This window comes from Pristiophorus japonicus, chromosome 11, assembly GCF_044704955.1.
Source record: "Pristiophorus japonicus isolate sPriJap1 chromosome 11, sPriJap1.hap1, whole genome shotgun sequence".
Taxonomy (NCBI): domain Eukaryota; kingdom Metazoa; phylum Chordata; class Chondrichthyes; family Pristiophoridae; genus Pristiophorus; species Pristiophorus japonicus.
This window is the reverse complement of record NC_091987.1, coordinates 132,313,473-132,332,927: the sequence shown is the minus strand read 5'-3', so window position 1 is coordinate 132,332,927 and position 19,455 is coordinate 132,313,473. Positions and strand designations below refer to the sequence as shown.

Genomic DNA, 19,455 nt, shown 5'->3' with positions numbered 1-19,455 from the left:
AGGTGGCTGCACAGAGTAAATACAAGTTTACATATATAACAGTGAGGATGCTGGAAATCTTTTTCTTTACTTGTCCCATTACCGTCTCCTTTCACCTTGCACCTTCATCCCTTTTGTCATTTAATCTCTTCTGCCTTCCATCTTATCACAGACCTTCCCTTTTGTTCTTTCCTCCCCTCCCCCCTTTCCCAGCCTCCGTACTTACTAAAAACCTGTTACATCTGCATCCTTTTCCAGTTCTGATGAAAGGTCATCAACCTGAAACATTACCTCTGTTTCTCTCACCACAGATGCTGCCTGACCTGCTGAGTATTTCCAGCTTTTTCTGTTTTTATTTCAGATTTCCAGCATTCGCAGTATCTTGCTTTTTACTTGTTAGTTTGTTAGGCGTTACTGTTTTGAGGCAAACTTAAGTACAAATCCCATATTGATTATCGAATCCTAGAATGGTTACAGCACGGAAGCAGGCCATTCAGCCTGTCGAGCCCATGCTGGCTGTCTGCAAGAGTATCTCAGCTAGTCCCATTCACCTGTCCTTTCCCTTTGTTTTAGTTTGTAATAAAGAACAAGAAGTGTGTTAATTTATATTTCACAATCCATTGGGGGGGTGGAGTTAGAGGACAAAATGCACATTTCCTTCCCCACATGCTCCAGTTGTTAGCAAGAGGATGCACTAGTGTATGTGATGACATTTACTATGCTCAATATTTTCAACAGAATGTACCCAAACAATATGGAAGCTGCCATCTCTATCTCACAGGGTATGGTAGTCTAGTGGTTATGATATTGGGCTAGCAACCTAGAGATTGTAAGTTCAATGACAAGTTGTGACATTGAATTAAATCCAAGCTCACACAATGTACTTGACTCTTAATAACCCTTTGTACCTTTTGGCAATGATCCAGACCATTCCTTCATTGTCGTTGGGTTAATAACCTATAATTCCCTACCTAACGCCATTGTGGAAGCACCATCACCATAAAGACTGCAATGGTTCAAGAAAAAGGCCCACCAACACCATCTTGGGTCAACTAGGCATGGGCAGTAAATGGGGGCTAGCCCATGTTGCCTACATACAAAATTTGAAAAAGGTGTGCTCCATCATTCCTTTTAGACCTCAGACAGTACACTAAAAGTTTCAAGGTACCAATATTTTTGATAGTTGCTAAAACTGTGCCGCAAAGAATTTGAGTATTTTAGGCAAGATTTGGACATAATCTTTTTTGATATTTTTTACTGCCATCTGTCAGCCATGGGACAGTTGGTAGCACTCTCGCTTCTGAGCCAGAAGGTTGTCTCACTCCAGGGACTTGAAAAAGAAAAGGAAGATTTGCATTTATATAGCGTCTTTCACGACCACCGGACGTCTCAAAGCGCTTTGTAATGTGGGAAATGCAGCAGCCAATTTGCGCACAGCAAGCTCCCACAAACAGCAATGTGATAATGACCAGATAATCTGTTTTTATTTTGTTGATTAAGGGATAAATATTGGTCAGGACACCGGAGATAATTCCCCTGCTCTTCTTCGAAATAGTTCCATGGGATCTTTTACATCCACCTGAGAGAGAGAACGGGGCCTCGGTTTAATGTCTCATCTGAAAGACGGCACCTCCGACATGGCAGCACTCTCTTAGCACTGCACTGGAGTGTCAGCCTAGATTTATGTGCTCAAGTCTCTGGAGTGGCACTTGAACCCACAACCTTCTGACTCCGAGGTGAGTGTGCTACCCACTGAGCACAAAATCTAGGCAGTACTGAGTGCTGCACTGTCAGTCAGAGAAATATGTAAACAAATATAAATAGATGTTATTTTATTTGTACTGAAATTCGGTTGAATTTTTTTGCTTGATTTGGGGAGTAGGGATAAGGGAGGGACAAATTTTGTAACTGCTGCATTTCCTAATGGTATATGGAGCCACGGTGGGTAGATGAAATTGAGATACAAATCAACTCCTTACATTATTTCCTACATTACGACAGTGACTGTACTTCAAAAGTGCTTCCTTTGGTTATGAAGCGCTTTTGGAATGTACTGATGTTGTGTAAGGTGCTATATAAATCCAAGTTATTTTTATCAGCCATGATCTAACTGAATTGTGGAGCAGGCTTGAGAGGCAGAGTGGACTGCTCAAGTTTCAAGGGACTGGATTTTCCGTCTCCTGCCGTTCCTGTTAGCGCCCCGGAGGGGCGGCAATGATGGCAGCAAGCATTTCCGGGCAGTTGGGCAGCTTCCAGCACCCTGCTGGGACTTTCGGTATCGGTTTCGACGGGGCACGGAGCATTACCGCCCGGAAGAGGCGAGCTGGTGTGCAGTGCCCCTGGTTACGACACCAGATTGATTTTTGGCTGCCCATTGATGCAAAGCGTTCCGTAGAGCGCCCTCTGCTGGGCCCGCCTGTGAAAGCGGGCACTCCCAGCTGTCGCAGCTGCAGTGAAGTAAGTAATGGCCACCTCAGGTAAGTGTGATTGTTTTCTTTTTTGCGGTTTATGCTGTGGTGGCGTGAGTTATTTATTGGAAATGCTTTTCGTGGGCTTTTTCAGGTTATTCTCTTGCCCCAAGCCTTTCTCCGAGGCTGGCTGTTAAGCGCAGCATTTTCAGTTGCCCAGCCGACCTAGCACCCTAAGAGAGGACACCTCTCTTAGTGCTCCGCCCCACACTCAGACCCCAGCTGATGAATTTTGCTGACTGAGGTGCAAACTGTTCCTGGGTGCAAACTTTATCACCCAGTGCCATGAAAGCCCCGAAATGAGCAGAACTGATATGTTCTTAATGATTTCCTGAAATGTAATTCTGTTTGTTTTTCCTCTTAAAGGCTACAGAATTTTTTTCCCCCACATGACACAACACCAGTGCTGCATTGTGATTGGCTGGAGCCATACAGTCAGTGGGCAAGGGCAGGCAGTGCCCTTGCCAAGGTGGGACCCACTACGATTTCTTGTTATTTCAACCTTCAAACAGAACCTGAGCTTTATTCATTATGTTTTCAGGTGTTATTTGTTCTATTAAGTATTCCTGAAATACATTTAACAAAACAAACAATTAGGAAATCTTTAAATTTTGATTTGAACCTGTTTAACTTCTTCTTGTGGCTCTTTCTTGCCGATTCCTCCACTCATTTCTCTTTGATGTGGGATTTCCTCTGATCTCTCTTTTATTTTCTCTCTAACTCCCCTTTTCAGCTCTCCATTCACTGGTAGGTATAATTACCGCCCAACCTCACCCCCACCCATATCAGGAATGTAAATGGGCTTCAGAATTCACAATTACCAGAAAAAAAATTTTTTTAATACTTTTTTCTCTCCACACAGTTTCTTCAAATATAGCTATCACATAAATGTAATGTTAACATTACTAACGAAAGAAAAAACTTACAGTTGTCCATGTATACTCATAGCCATCAACGTTCCACACGGGGAGCACATATATTTCAAAAGAATTCAGAATGTCAGTGATCACCTTGTCCTGTGTATCTAGAAGCTAAAACATGACCGATTCAAAGCTTTTATTTGTGACATATCTACAAAACCATTAACTATATAAAACCAAAGATAGGTGTACAGAAAGCTAGAATTTGCACATATTCATAGTGTGCAAAAGAAATGCAGCTCACCTTTTATTGTGACAGAATTGTATACAATACAATACAATGTAAGCAGGTAGGAACAGGAGCAGACCATTCAGCTCATTGAACCTGTTCTGGCATTTTACTAACTGTAGATGCACTTTTTAAATTGCATTTCCCTGTCCTTTCTCCACATCAATATCTTTACTTTCCAAGTAAACATCTACTTTATGAATACCTCTGCATCTATGATCTTCTGAGGTAGTGTATTCCACACTCTCAGAACCCTTTTTGTGAGGAAATAGTTTTTGGATTTATTTTTAACTAGTTTGAATAGTCTGAGGAGCTACTTTTCCCGAGGCAGGAAGGGGAACATCAGTGGTCTTCTCAACCTGTGCCATTCACATATTTGCTCGCGACCAGTGTAAAGTGGCATTAAAAGCAACAAGCCTGTCAAAGAGCTGGCACAGGCACAATGGGCTGAACAGTTTCCTTCTGTGCTGTAAGTATCTATGATTCTATGGGTCACCTACCCATCTTGTCAGTCAGGGTCTGAGAAATCTGTACTTGGCAAAGAGGGAGCAATGGAACTTGAAGACTATATATTTACTAACTGGGGCAGAAGAAATTAAAAACTGATAAAACAAAACCTGTATATTTGTACTGAATGTGTAGTGAAGGGCTGCTGGCTGCCCAAACATTACCAATATTTTGTTTCTCACCTTGCAATTGTTGGGGACTTTTGTGTGTTGATTATAAAAAGTGGCACGATATTATAGAGAGGGCCACCCAGCAGCAAAGATTCTTCCCCCCACCCCCCCCACCGGTCTGCCCATTCGTCCACTTAGGGACTCCAGTCACATTATGGGAAAGCCCCTAATTTCAACAAATTGTGAGACCTTAAGGAACCTTGCGCAGTTTATGCTCGCTTGGAGTATGCATCAGCTGCACAGTGAGCTTCAGGAGTCTGACCGATAATAGTGGCTTCAGCAAAACTGGTGGCAGTCACTATTACCGGCTCCATTCTGCACTCTGTAGATTGTAGGGTTGCCAACTCTGGTAGGATGGAGGTGTCATCACATGACCTCCTGCCTCCAATCTCCTCAGCTCCACACTCCCGCCATTGGCCGCCCAACACGCTCATATTTGCACCGCCTTCCCATGGCAATTTAAAGCGAATAGTCCCTTCATTATCCGATTGGATGATTCTTGACTGTCAGTCAAACAACCTTTTTCCCATCTCAATACTTTTCTAATTAATAAACAAAAGTGTTCAAAGAAATTTTAAAAAGACACAATTTTTAAAACCCTTATGATTTTTCTCTCGGTTGCTCACAGCAGTGTCCTGGAGATTAATTTGTAATTCCTGGAGGGTTGGTAACTTTAGGAGATTGCTCTCTATTTACTGGGGGCTCAGGGACAACCACAGCTCCATGTTTGTATATAATGTCTTTTTGTTACACTCACATATTGCACGAACCACTGGCAGAACGCGGGCGCTATCCATTCTCGGGCGTGAATACCACAATCAATCCACAACGCACCTTTTGGTGAGTCAGTACCTTTGAAGACCTGGGAAAGAAGAGTAGCATAGGACGAGGACATGGTCATTCTTTAACGAGGGGGAAAAAAAACACAAATAAAATAGAAGCATCTTTACCTTTAACGCATAAATTAGACGCTTCTCAGAGGATGGCCCGATAAATATTTTTTGAATGAAGAATGGATGTGCTTTTGTAATTTGTGACATCCATAAATAAATCTGTAAACAAGTTCCAGGCATAAAGAAAAGTAATTAATATAACGCACATTATCATAGAGGTCACAAGTAACTGGTTTCATAAGATGTTATACATTAAAAGGCTGTGAGTGAAAGCGATTCAGCAATTTCTTATCTTTATGATCTTCGTCTTCTGTATGTGTCATGACTGTTCATTATTTCCAATGGCATGTTGGCCATTATTATGGTTGAACATAACTATCATTGAAATCCATGGTATAAATAGATCACATCACCTTACTTGGAACCAATGTCAGGTTGGCTCAGTTGGTAGCACTCTTATCTCTGAGCTAGAAGGTTGTGGGTTTAAGCCCTTCTCCAGGATTTAAGCTTGATCAGAGGAACTTGCGATCAAACTGCCGTGGTCACCAAAATGCAAGGAAGGCAATCAAGCACGGAGGGAAGTACAGGGAAGAACCATGAGGCTGATCCCAAGTGTTAGAGTGACTGAGGGAAGGAGGTTCTTTTATAAAGGTATGCAAAATAGTTAAGAGTATGGAAAAGGTGAATCCGGATCGGACAAGAGGACACAGGTTCAAACTGGTAAAAGGTAAATTTAAGATGATCTCAGTCATTCTACTTCACACAAGGAGGGATCGACACATGGAACGGACTCCCAGGTAAAGTAATGCAGTTGAAAACCTTGGAATCATTTCAGAAACAATTGGATGCTGCAATTTGGGGGATTGCAGGATTGTTTTGGATAAATAAATTAAGATGGCCCTTGTAGAAAACTACCCAGTTATTTGCCACTGCCTGAAATGTGCCCATAATGGAGTTTTAGTTTATAAGTTGCCAACTAATATGGCGTTCAGCTGTTGAACAGAATGCTGGGACGTAACTGGAAACAAGGTTCTCCTCTAATCAAACACAGGCTAATCAAGCTATAAAGTTTTTAAGTTAATAACACCACTCACACCGTCTCTGTTTATCCCAGACAGCTGCCTGCATGGAGCAAATGCTCCTGACCATTTGACAGATTCGAGAGGCGCCCCTTAAACTGTATTAAGTGGGCCAGCTATTTCGGGGTCACCTTTCGGCTGCCCCCGTCCATGCCGTTCGCCCTGCAGCAATGTTTCAAATATACACTGGTAAAAAAATAAATTTCGTTGAGTATCTTTTTTAGAGATCTCAAGACTTGCAGACCAGCTACTCAGCAGATACATTTTCTTCTTTAAATCATCCCCTTATTGCCAAGCCCTGTTTTAAAGTTAAAACTAATTTACAGCATCAGTTGGAGCCTGAGACCTACATCTATCAAGATCTGGCCTTTGATGGCAGATTCTGCTGTTCAGAAATGAGTCCTGGCAGAAGGTAACCCCACCTCTGGGATAGGTTGTATGCCAAGGCTGCCCAATTCCTCAGTCAGTGTCAGCACCTGACGGTGCAACAATACTATAGCCAGAGACTGCTCCTCTACAGATAGCCTGATCCTTTAGCCTTTTCCATCACGTGCTTGCAGGTATACCTGATTCTGTCAAACACTTTGAGTTAAGCTGAGATTCTCCAAGTAATACAGTCATACCATTTTCAGAATCACAATATGCTAGCTGTTGACAAGAGTCTGTACAGAGTGAGGGGTGAAAAGTTATCAGCCTCTAATATCTCTGCAGTGCCTAGCTTCAACTATTAAAGAGTAGACATTTTATAATAGAGTCTAGTTTAAAGAGGCATTAAAACTGACAACTTTCTCCAGTAATTGTTTCTTTCCTTATATTCTGACGATTTACTATTTTTTTATATTTTAGGGTTAATTCACATGCTGTGCTCTCAGTTTTGTAGCCCTTTCTCACATTGTGTTCCCTTCAAGCACAGCTCTCTGTTGGAAGTGTAGGATTGGTGAATTTACCTTTTTAAAGTGGATACATGGTATCATATGCCTGCCAATCAACGTTTTTGTTTATTCTACTTTTTTATTGTTGATAATGCCTGATATAATTTTCTTGCCAAAGTAAAATGTTAAATTTAAACAGTAACTGCATCCGCAGTATTTTGCTATTGTATGAGTGACATCTGAATGGATTCTCCTAAAACCGCATTCCCATCACTGGCTCATTGCCCACCCATTGCCTCACCCCATCTGGTCTCCAATTTGGTATAAGATATGTCCTTGTACAAGTCTAAAATGGAGAAAAAGATGCTTTTCTGGGTGGAATTGCAATGGCTGCATGAGTCAATGATGTTGAAACTCCACCAAAGGTTGAAAGATAGCACACCCCACAGAGGAAAAAGACAGACTGATGTGAGAAAATAGGAATACACCACTGTGTACTATTGGTGGGGTGTATTTAGTAATTTCAACTTTGCACATACTCCCTCCCCATTCCATTGACCCCTGCTACCCATCGCCCTCCTCCTTCCCCAAAGCCAAGCTAATTGTCTTTGGGACACAAACCTCATGGACATGGCCATTTGTTCTACTTCCTGTCCTGTGGATCAGCATAAAGAACAAAGTGACAGTGAACAATGAAATCCAAATCCCTCCAATTAATTTCCCTGCCAAGGCTGAAGTGATGCTGTACACAATTGTGTATATTGCATCTGCCTTCTGTGACAAAAATGAAGCATGTGTTATGGTATTGGTTTCTTGCTTTCTGTCATGGTACATATGAAGTCAAAAACCAGGTTCACTTATAAGGAAGCCGCAGCTTATTTTATTACACTATCAGATGTTATTGTCTGGGTAAGGTATACAATAAGGAGGCATCAAGCCATTCACTTATAATGCAAGTATCTTACGAGTTTTGTTCAAATACATTTTTCATTGGAAGCTGTTTTTGAATTTCAGACACTCATAAGTAAATTGGCTTTTTGAAAGGTAATTTTTCACCTGTCTTGTAGTCCATCTGACACCATCAAAAATGATAGGCCACACAAAAGTTAATACTCGGGTATCCTGTGTCTGGTTACCTTTATCATTTGAAAGGCCTTATTTAGATCACCCCTCGACCTTCTAAACTCAAGGGAATACAAGCTAAGTTTAAGCAACCTATCCTCATAATTGAACACATTAAGCCATGATATCATTCTGGAGAATCTGTGCTGTATCCCCTCCAAGGCCAATATATCTTTCCTGAGATTTGTGTCCAAAACTGAACATAGTACTCCAAATGGGGTCTGACCAAGATTCTGTACAACTGAACATCACTTTCTCACTTTCGTATTCCAACCCCCTTGAGATATAGGCCAACCTTCCATTAGCCTATTAGCCTTTCTGATTACCTTTTGTACTTGTGCATTAGGTTTCTCTTTGCTTCTCCACAGGTCCTAGTCTTTCACCATTTGTCTTTCTCAGATCCATGTGCCATAGTTTTGCCCTCTCGCTTAGTCTGCCTATGTCCCTTTGTAAATTACTGTTCCCATCAACACAACTTACTATGCCTCTTAATTTGGTGTCATCTTCAAATTTGAAAATACAACTCTTTATTCCTTCATCCACATCATTAATATACATGGTGAAAAGCTGAGGCTCCAGTATAGGTCCATGGGAAAAAACACTTGTTACACCCAGCCAATCAGAGAATATTCCCTGTGCCAATCAATACTCTCCCAACCAATTATCCACCCATCTCACAAGGTTATCTCCAATTCTGTGCATTATCACATTTGCTAATAATCTCTCATATGGAACCTTATCAAATGCCTTCTGATAGTCGATATAGAAAACATCCATAGAAACACCCCTATCCACCATGCTAGTGAACCCCTCAAAAAAACTCAACTAGATTAGTCAGACATGACCTACCCTTTATAAATCCATGCTCACACTCTTTGATCAGCTCATGCTTGTCCAAGTGCTCAGTCTGATGATAAATTCCAGTAACTTCCTCACAACTGATGTTAAACTGACAGATTTGTAGTTAACCGATTTCTCCCACCCATCCTAAATAATGAAGTGACATTTGTGATTTTCCAATCCAGAGGTGCAATTCCTGATTGTAGAGATTGTTGGAGAATTATGACTTTTAACACATCTGCAATTTCCTCATCTATTTCTTTTAATACCCTGGGGTGTAAAACATCAGGTCCTGGAGATTTGTCTATCTTCAGTCCCATTATTTTCTGTGGAAACCGATACAAAATACATATTTAACAAGTCTTCCATTTCCTTATTATCCATTACAGCATCACCTGCATCTGTCTGTAATGAGTTCACATTCACCTTCACCACTCTCTTTCTCTTAATATATTTATAAAAACTTGAAGTAAAACCTTTTTTAAAAAAGTTCTTACCTCCTCCAGTGAATGGTAATTTTCATAATAAGAAGAAAAGCCACGGGGTTGAAATGCCTCTCTTTCTTTTTGTTTCTTAATTAGCTGTTGAACGTCCTCAATCATTACCCTAAAAATGATACATGTTCTAGTATTCTGGACAAGCGAACTCGCTGGAAAGTAAGTGAGTAGCTAAACAAAATTAACAAAGGCACACAGGAGTTGAGTATTAAACTTCAGAGGCCAGCAATGTAGAAATTGCTGTTAGAGCTCCCCTAGTGGTTCAGTTGCTAAATGTAAACAAACCAAATAGACCAGTTGGGGCAGCAGTGGGAATGCTACAATTGGAACTCAGCAGGCCTCGGTTAGGGAGAAGAGAAACACCCAAGGGTTCCCACTCCTGATCGCAATCCACGACCTCTGCTGGAAGGTGTGCGTTTGTGGATGCGAGGTGAGTACAAAAATCAGACTTGGCTGACAGTGTTCACTGTCTAGGCTCACACATGAGAAACGGCTGCAATACCAGAGGGTTTTGCGACACTTCCAGTACTGTATTCTATCTGTGACACCAGCATCATTTTATATAAGTGTTTGGCATACCTATATGTGGTATTTGCTGTCGCCAGCTCAGTTTTCATCTCTTCAATATTAGATGCATTGATGTAAAGATGGATTTCCTTGTTGATTCTGATATCATTGATTGAGCTTGGTTGCCACAGAACAGCCTGCAGAAAATGAAATGAGGTCACTATTAATATCTTCGTACAACATACCAAAACCAGCCTTCCTTTAAATCATTGTTTATGATGAACTAATGGACTAATCTGTATCTGGCAGAACAGATCACTGACAGGCTGACTACTGTCTGGCATAAAAATAAAAAAGGGAAGGTGGCTCAACCGTGGCTATCAAGGGAAATCAGGGATAGTATTAAAGCCAAGGAAGTGGCATACAAATTGGCCAGAAATAGCAGCGAACCCGGGGACTGGGAGAAATTTAGAACTCAGCAGAGGAGGACAAAGGGTTTGATTAGGGCAGGAAAAATGGAGTATGAGAAGAAGCTTGCAGGGAACATTAAGACGGATTGCAAAAGTTTCTATAGATATGTAAAGAGAAAAAGGTTAGTAAAGACAAACGTAGGTCCCCTGCAGTCAGAATCAGGGGAAGTCATAACGGGGAACAAAGAAATGGCGGACCAATTGAACAAGTACTTTGGTTCGGTATTCACGAAGGAGGACATGAACAACCTTCCGGTTATAAAAGGGGTCGGGGGGTCTAGTAAGGAGGAGGAACTGAGGGAAATCCTTATTAGCCGGGAAATTGTGTTGGGGAAATTGATGGGATTGAAGGCCGATAAATCCCCAGGGCCTGATGGACTGCATCCCAGAGTACTTAAGGAGGTGGCTTTGGAAATAGTGGATGCGTTGACAGTCATTTTCCAACATTCCATTGACTCTGGATCAGTTCCTATAGAGTGGAGGGTAGCCAATATAACCCCACTTTTTAAAAAAGGAGGGAGAGAGAAAACAGGGAATTATAGACCGGTCAGCCTGACATCGGTAGTGGGTAAAATGATGGAATCAATTATTAAGGATGTCATAGCAGTGCATTTGGAAAGAGGTGACATGATAGGTCCAAGTCAGCATGGATTTGTGAAAGGGAAATCATGCTTGACAAATCTTCTGGAATTTTTTGAGGATGTTTCCAGTAGAGTGGACAAGGGAGAACCAGTTGATGTGGTATATTTGGACTTTCAGAAGGTGTTCGACAAGGTCCCACACAAGAGATTGATGTGCAAAGTTAGAGCACATGGGATTGGGGGTAGTGTACTGACATGGATTGAGAACTGGTTGTCAGACAGGAAGCAAAGAGTAGGAGTAAATGGGTACTTTTCAGAATGGCAGGTAGTGACTAGTGGGGTACCGCAAGGTTCTGTGCTGGGGCCCCAGCTGTTTACACTGTACATTAATGATTTAGATGAGGGGATTAAATGTAGTATCTCCAAATTTGCGGATGACACTAAGTTGGGTGGCAGTGTGAGCTGCGAGGAGGATGCTGTGAGGCTGCAGAGCGACTTGGATAGGTTAGGTGAGTGGGCAAATGCATGGCAGATGAAGTATAATGTGGATAAATGTGAGGTTATCCACTTTGGTGGTAAAAACAGAGAGACAGACTATTATCTGAATGGTGACAGATTAGGAAAAGGGGAGGTGCAACGAGACCTGGGTGTCATGGTACATCAGTCATTGAAGGTTGGCATGCAGGTGCAGCAGGCGGTTAAGAAAGCAAATGGCATGTTGGCCTTCATAGCAAGGGGATTTGAGTACAGGGGCAGGGAGGTTTTGCTACAGTTGTACAGGGCATTGGTGAGGCCACACCTGGAGTATTGTGTACAGTTTTGGTCTCCTAACCTGAGGAAGGACATTCTTGCTATTGAGGGAGTGCAGCGAAGGTTCACCAGACTGATTCCCGGGATGGCGGGACTGACCTATCAAGAAAGACTGGATCAACTGGGCTTGTATTCACTGGAGTTCAGAAGAATGAGAGGGGACCTCATAGAAACATTTAAAATTCTGACGGGGTTAGACAGGTTAGATGCAGGAAGAATGTTCCCAATGTTGGTGTTGGGGAAGTCCAGAACCAGAGGTCACAGTCTAAGGATAAGGGGTAAGCCATTTAGGACCGAGATGCGGAGGAACTTCTTCACCCAGAGAGTGGTGAACCTGTGGAATTCTCTACCACAGAAAGTTGTTGAGGCCAATTCACTAAATATATTCAAAAAGGAGTTAGATGAGGTCCTTACTACTAGGGGGATCAAGGGGTACGGCGAGAAAGCAGGAATGGGGTACTGAAGTTGAATGTTCAGCCATGAACTCATTGAATGGCGGTGCAGGCTAGAAGGGCTGAATGGCCTACTCCTGCACCTATTTTCTATGTTTCTATGTTTCTATGTTTAAGAACAGGGTAGAATTCCAATGATGTTCCCAATGAGCATGACTCCTTTTAGGGGAGCCCCCTGAGACTCAGTGTTTTGGAATCCTTCACAATCCTTTCACAATACTAAGTTAAAGGTGTTCCAAGCTCCACGGCTGTAACCGTAATGGAATGTCAACCAACAAAAAACACACCTAACAAAGTCCAACTGTGGCAAAACCGCCAATTTACTGATTGAGGCTAGAAAGGTTCCAGAGGTGATGTGAGCTCAGAGAAAATGTTGAAGTAAGATGGTGTAATGGCATCATACATAATATGAGGACCCCTCACACATTTACATCATCATCATAGGTGGTCCCTCGAACGAGGATGACTTGCTTCCACAGATGTTTCAATGAAGGACCTGATGTTCCAGTCCTGAATTCCAATTGAGGGGGTGGAAGATGCCTGTGCGTGGATTTTTTTAACGTGTGGTGTCCGTTGCACATCAGCCACCACACGGTCTCGACAGAGCTAAGCCTTTATCCAGTGGCAAGGGTTTACCAGGACGACTGGAGACCTGCTCTGCTGCACGCATCTAGTGCGCATGCAGTGTGGGCAGGTCTGTGCTGCCCCTGGGCCCACGCCTCTTCTGGGTCCCGTATTCACCGCACCTTCACCCTCATACATTTACAATGCCCTTATGACCGCTCGGGACTATCTTTGGGGCAAGAGAATTGGATCAAGATCATGATTGGCAGCTGTTTGGGGAAAAACTATTAATGGCTCAACAAATAATGTGGCATTGCCAATCAGAGAGATGCAAGGAATACCTGGTCCTGAACTGGAATTAGAATGAACCCAAACACAAGGGAAACTTACACCTGACACACTTATAATCCTTCACTTGAACATTTATCTGTGCAAAGTTCCATACAGAAATCTTTGAAGGTGGCAAGGTAAGTTGATAACTCTGTTAAAAAAGCATATGGGATCCGTGGTTTTATAAATAGAGGCATAGAGTACAAAAGCAAGGAAGTTAAGCTAAATCTTTATAAATCATTGGTTAGGGCTCAGCTGAAGTATTGTGCCAAATCCTGGGCATCACCCTTTAAGAAGGATGTCAAGACATTGGAAAGGGTGCAGAGGAGATTTAATAGAATGGCACCAGAGATGGGGGACTTCAGTTATGTGGAGCAGCTGGGATTGTTCTCCTTAGAGCAGAGAAGGTTAAGGGGAGATTTAATAGAAGTGTTCAAAATTATGAAAGGTTTTGAACGAGAAAAGAAAGACTTGAATTTATATAGTGCCATTCAATACCAAAGCACTTTACAGCCAATGAAGTACTATTGGGGTGCAGTCACTGTTGTAATGTGGGATAACCCCCTGCCCTTCAAAATAGTGCCATGTGATCTTTTATGCCCATCTGAGAGGGCAGACGGGGCCTCGGTTTAACATCTCATCTGAAAGATGACACCTTCCGACAATGCAGCACTCCCTCAGCATTGCACTGGAGTGTCAGGCTAGATTTTTTTGCTCATATCTCTGGAGTGGGACTTGAACCTTCTGACTCAGAGGCGAGAGTGCTCCCAACTGAGCCACAGCTGACACTGTACATAAAGAGAAACTGTTTCCACTGGCAGGAGAGTCGGAAACCAGACGACATAGATTTAATCAAATTGGCAATAGAACCAGCGACGAGCTGAGAATTTTTTTTTACACAGCGAGTTATGATCAGGAATACACTGCCTGAAAGGGTGATGGAAGCAGATTCAATAATAACTTTCACAAAGGGAATTGGTAGTGGTGGGGATCTGGAACTTAATGCCTGAAGGGTGGTAGAGGCAAAAACCCTCATCGCATTTAAAAAGTACTTGAATATGCACTTGAAGTGCCATACTCTACAAAGCTACGGACCAAGAGCTGGAAAGTGGGATTAGGCTGGATAGCTCCTTTTCAGCTGACACAGAAATAATGGGCCAAATGGCCTCCTTCTGTGCCGTAAATTTCTAAGTTTCTATTATATACTTGAAAAGGAAACATTTGCAGGGCTGTGGGGAAAGAGCAGGGACATGGGAATAATTGTATAGCCATGGTGCAGGAGGCCATTCAAGTGGGGGATGGGGGGGAGAGGATGAAAGGGAAATGTAGTTGTGGTAGGGAACAGTACAGTCAGAGGGATAGACACTGTTCTCTATAGCCATGACCGGGAGTTCCAAAGGTTGTGTTGCCTGCCCATGCCAGGATTAAAGACATCACCTCACAGCTGGAGAAGAACTTGGAGTGAGAAGAGGAGGATTCAGTTATCGTAGTCCATGTAGGAACCAACGACATGGGTAGAACTAGGAATGAGGTTTTGCTGAGAGTGTTTGGGGTCCAAATTAAAAAGCAGAACCTCGAAAGTAATAATCTCTGGATTGTTACCTGAGCCATACATCAATTGGTATAGGGACAAGCAGATTAGAAGGTTAAATGCGTGGCTCAAAGAGTGGTGTGGGAGACAGGGGTGCTTCATGGGGCACTGGTGAAAGAGGGAGCTGTTCCATTGGGAAGGGCTCCACTTAAACCAGGCAGGAACCTGTGTCCTGGCAAATCGAATAACTAGGGCAGTAGACATGGCTTTAAACAAATGAAGGGGCAGAGGGGAGGGAGAATTCAAGAAAGAGTAAATTTAAAAGCATCAAGAGAAATGTCAAGGCTCTCGAGCAGAGCAGAGTTTGGGGTAAAAATATAAAGAGTGGGTCAGGAAGGGACAGAGAGAATAACAAAGGTAATAGGGCATCAGTGATTAAGGCGATATCCAGGAAAAATAGAAAAAAGTCAAAGCTAAAGGCATTATATCTGAATGCGCGAAGCATTTGCAACAAAATAGATGAATTAATAACGCAGTTAGAAATTAATAGATTTGATCTAATGGACATTATGGAGACGTTGTTGCAAAGTGACCAAGGTTGGAAACTAAATATTCCAGGATATTTAACTTTTAGTAGAGATAGGCAAAATGGAAAAGGAGGAGGAGTAGCCCTAATAATAAAGAATGGGCTAAAGACAGTAGAGAGAAAGGATCTTAGCTCAGAAAATCAAGAAGTAGAATCAGTTTGGGTGGAGATAAGTGCTATATATGTAAACTTGTATTTACTATGTACAGCCACCAGAGGGCTCATCACCTGGAGTCCCAAGGGATCCCATAATTCCATGGGAGCACAGGTATTTAAGGAGGCCTCACAGGTTGGAGAGGCACTCTGGAGACCCGCAATAAAAGACTACGGTCACACTTTACTTTGAGCTCACAGTGTTCAGTCTGACTCTTTCTCCATACATATCAACTGGCAACGAGATACAGATAGCAAACCCAAACATGCAGTGAACAGTGGGCATCCCGGAGAAATTTTCGGAGAGAGATGATTGGGAAACTTTTGTGGAGCGACTCGATCAATACTTCATGGTCAACAAGCTAGATGGGGAAAAGAATGCTGCCAAACAAAGGGCGATCCTCCTCACCATCTGTGGGGCACCAACGTATGGCCTCATGAAGAATCTCCTCACTCCAGAGAAACCCACAGAGAAATCGTACGACGATTTGTGCACTCTGGTCCGAGACCATTTGAACCTGAAGGAATGCGTTCTGATGATGAGGTACCAGTTCTACACCTATAAAAGGTCTGAAGACCAGGAAGTGGTGAGTTATGTCGCTGAGCTAAGACGCCTTGCAGGACATTGCGAATTTGAAGGACATTTGGAGCACATGCTCAGAAACTTGATCATACTTGGCATTGGCCACGAAACCATATTTCGCAAACTTTTGACTGTAGAGACCCCAACCTTGAGTAAGGCCATGGTGATAGCCCAGGCATTCATTGCCACCAGTGACAATACAACGCAAATCTCTCAGCACGCAAGTGCTGCTGCAAGTACTGTGAACAAAGTGATGTTGTTTTTGAATCGTAATATACAGGGCAGGTCACACATGCCTGCAGCTGCACATCCGCAGATGTCTCAGAGTCCACCATCAAGGGTGATGAATGCAAGGCCATTTACACCTTGTTGGCACTGCGGGGGTGATCATCATTTCTATTCATGCCAATTCAAAGGGTACATTTGCAAGGGCTGTGGAACAATGGGACACATCCAACGAATGTGCAGGCGAGCTGCAAAACCTGTTAAACCTGCAAACCACCATGTTGCAGTGGAGGACAGATCCACGGAGGATCACGACGAACCAGAGCCTCAGACCGAGGAGGCAGAGGTACATGGGGTGCACACATTCACCACGAATTGTCCCCCAATAATGCTGAATGTTGAACTAAATGGACTCCCGGTGTCAATGGAGCTGGACACGGGCACAAGCCAGTCCATCATGGGCAAAAAGACTATCGAAAGGTTGTGGTGCAACAAGGTCTCAAATCCAGTCTTAACTCCAGTTCGCACGAAACTAAGAACTTACACAAAAGAACTGATTCCCGTCATCGGCAGTGCTACTGTAAAGGTCTCCTACGATGGAGCGGTGCACAAGCTACCACTCTAGGTGGTACCAGGGGAGGGTCCCACACTGCTCGGCAGGAGCTGGCTGGGAAAGATACGCTGGAACTGGGACGATGTCCGAGCGCTATTGCCCGCTGACGACACTTCGTGTGCCCAGGTCTTAAACAAATTTCCTTCGCTGTTCGAACCAGGCATCGGGAAATTCCAAGGAGCAAAAGTGCAGATCCACTTAATTCCGGGGGCGCGACCCATCCATCACAAGGCGAGAGCAGTACCGTACATGATGAGAGAAAGGGTAGAGATTGAGCTAGACCGGCTGCAAAGAGAGGGCATCATTTCACCGATTGAGTTCAGCGAGTGGGCCAGTGCTATTGTCCCAGTCCTCAAGGGAGACGGCACCGTCAGAATTTGTGGCGATTACAAAGTAACTATCAATCATTTCTCCCTGCAGGACCAATACACACTACCAAAGGCCGACGACGTCTTTGTAACGCTGGCGGGAGGGAAGACGTTCACGAAGCTCGATCTGACTTCAGCCTACATGACGCAGGAACTGGCGGAATCATCGAAGGCCCTCACCTGCATCAACACACACAAAGGTCTTTTTGTTTATATCAAATGCCCGTTTGGAATCTGATCAGTGACGGCAATATTCCAGAGAAACATGGAAAGCTTACTGAAGTCAGTCCCACACACCGTAGTCTTCCAGGACGACATCTTGGTCACAGGTCGGAACACAGTTGAGCATCTGCAGAATCTGGAGGAGGTTCTTAGTCGACTCAACCGCTTGGGACTCAGGTTAAAACACTCAGTGCGTTTTCCTGGCGCGTGAACTGGAGTTCCTGGGAAGCAGGATTGTGGCGGACGGCATCAGGCCCACCAACGCGAAGACGGAGGCAATCGAGAACGCACTGAGGCCACAGAGGCCACAGAATGTGATGGAGCTGCGGTTGTTTCTGGGACTCCTGAACTACTTTGGTAACTTCTTACCGGGTCTTAGCACACTGTTAGAACCACTGCATGTCTTACTACGAAAAGGGGACGAATGGGTTTGGGGCAAAAGCCAAGAAAATGCCTTTGTAAAAGCGAGAAAATTGTTATGCTCAAACAAATTGCTTGTGTTGTATGATCCATGTAAGCGTTTGGTACTAGCATTTGATGCATCATCATATGGCGTCAAGTGTGTATTGCAACAAGTTAATGAATTCGGGAAACTGCAACCGGTTGCTTATGCATCCAGGAGTCTGTCTAAGGCTGAGAGAGCCTACAGCATGATTGAGAAAGAAGCGTTAGCGTGAGTCTATGGGGTAAAGAAAATGCATCAATACCTGTTTGGGCTAAAATTCAAATTGGAAACTGACCATAAGCCACTAATAGGCCTGTTTTCCGAGAGTAAAGGGATAAATACCAATGCATTGCATGCAGAGATGGGCGCATACAACTAAGCCATCCGCCACAGGCCAGGCACAGAAAACTGCGCCGATGCTCTCAGCAGGCTGCCATTGCCCACCCCGGGGGTGGAAATGGCACAGTCTGCAGATTTAGCCATGGTTACGGAAGCATTTGAGAGTGAGCAATCACCCGTCACTGCCCAGCAGATCAAAACCTGGAAAAGCCAGGAACCTTATTATCTAGTCAAAAACAGTGTGCTTCACGGGAGCTGGTCCAGTGTCCCAGTGGAAATGTAGGAAGAGATAAAGCCGTTCCAGCGGCGCAATGATGAAATGACTATACAGGCAGACTGCCTTCTGTGGGGGAATCGAGTAGTGGTCCACAAGAAGAGCAATGACGCCTTCTTTAATGACCTCCATAGCACCCACCGAGGCATCGTAATGATGAAAGCGATAGCCAGATCCCACGTGTGGTGGCCCGGTATCGATGCAGACTTAGAGTCCTGCGTTCACAGATGTAATACATGCTCGCAGTTTAGCAGTGTACCCAGGGAGGCGCTGCTAAGTTTATGGTCTTGGCCCTCCAAACTGTAGTCTCAGGTACACGTCAACTATGCAGGCCCGTTCTTGGGTAAAATGTTCCTTGTGGATGTAGACGCGTACTCCAAGTGGATTGAATGTGAGATAATGTCGGCTAGCACTTCCGCTGCCACTACTGAAAGCCTGCGGGCCATGTTTGCCACTCACGGCCTACCCAATGTCCTGGTGAGCGGCAACGAGCCATGTTTTAGCAGTGCTGAGTTCAAAGAATTCATGACCCGTAACGGGATCAAACATGTCACATCTGCCCCGCTTAAACCAGTGGTCAGGCAGAGAGAGCAGTGCAAACCATCAAGCAAGGCTTGAAGAGGGTAACTGAAGGCTCACTGCAGGCTCGCCTATCCCGAGTCTTGCTTAGCTACCGTATGAGTCCCCACTCACTCACTGGGATCCCACCTGCTGAACTGCTCATGAAAAGAGCACTTAAGACAAGATTCTCGTTCGTTCACCCTGATCTACATGAACAGGTAGAGAGCAGTCGGCTTCAACAAAATGCATACCATGATAGCACAAA

At 43.8% G+C, this 19,455-nt stretch overlaps 2 protein-coding genes across 2 annotated transcripts in view; one reads left to right on the top strand and one right to left on the bottom strand.

Moving 5' to 3' along the window:
- LOC139276301 (leucine-rich repeat-containing protein 63) overlaps positions 1-19,455 on the top strand; it is a 357,062-nt gene that overhangs the window by 54,426 nt on the left and 283,181 nt on the right. The window lies entirely within an intron of this gene.
- cpb2 (carboxypeptidase B2 (plasma)) overlaps positions 1-19,455 on the bottom strand; it is a 74,740-nt gene that overhangs the window by 48,575 nt on the left and 6,710 nt on the right. Inside the window, exons 3-7 of the mRNA XM_070894093.1 lie at positions 10,156-10,280; positions 9,577-9,685; positions 5,224-5,325; positions 5,031-5,135; positions 3,374-3,478 (exon numbers count right to left, since the gene is read on the bottom strand). Coding sequence (XP_070750194.1) covers positions 3,374-3,478; positions 5,031-5,135; positions 5,224-5,325; positions 9,577-9,685; positions 10,156-10,280 — 546 coding nt within the window. The remainder of the gene's footprint in view (positions 1-3,373; positions 3,479-5,030; positions 5,136-5,223; positions 5,326-9,576; positions 9,686-10,155; positions 10,281-19,455) is intronic.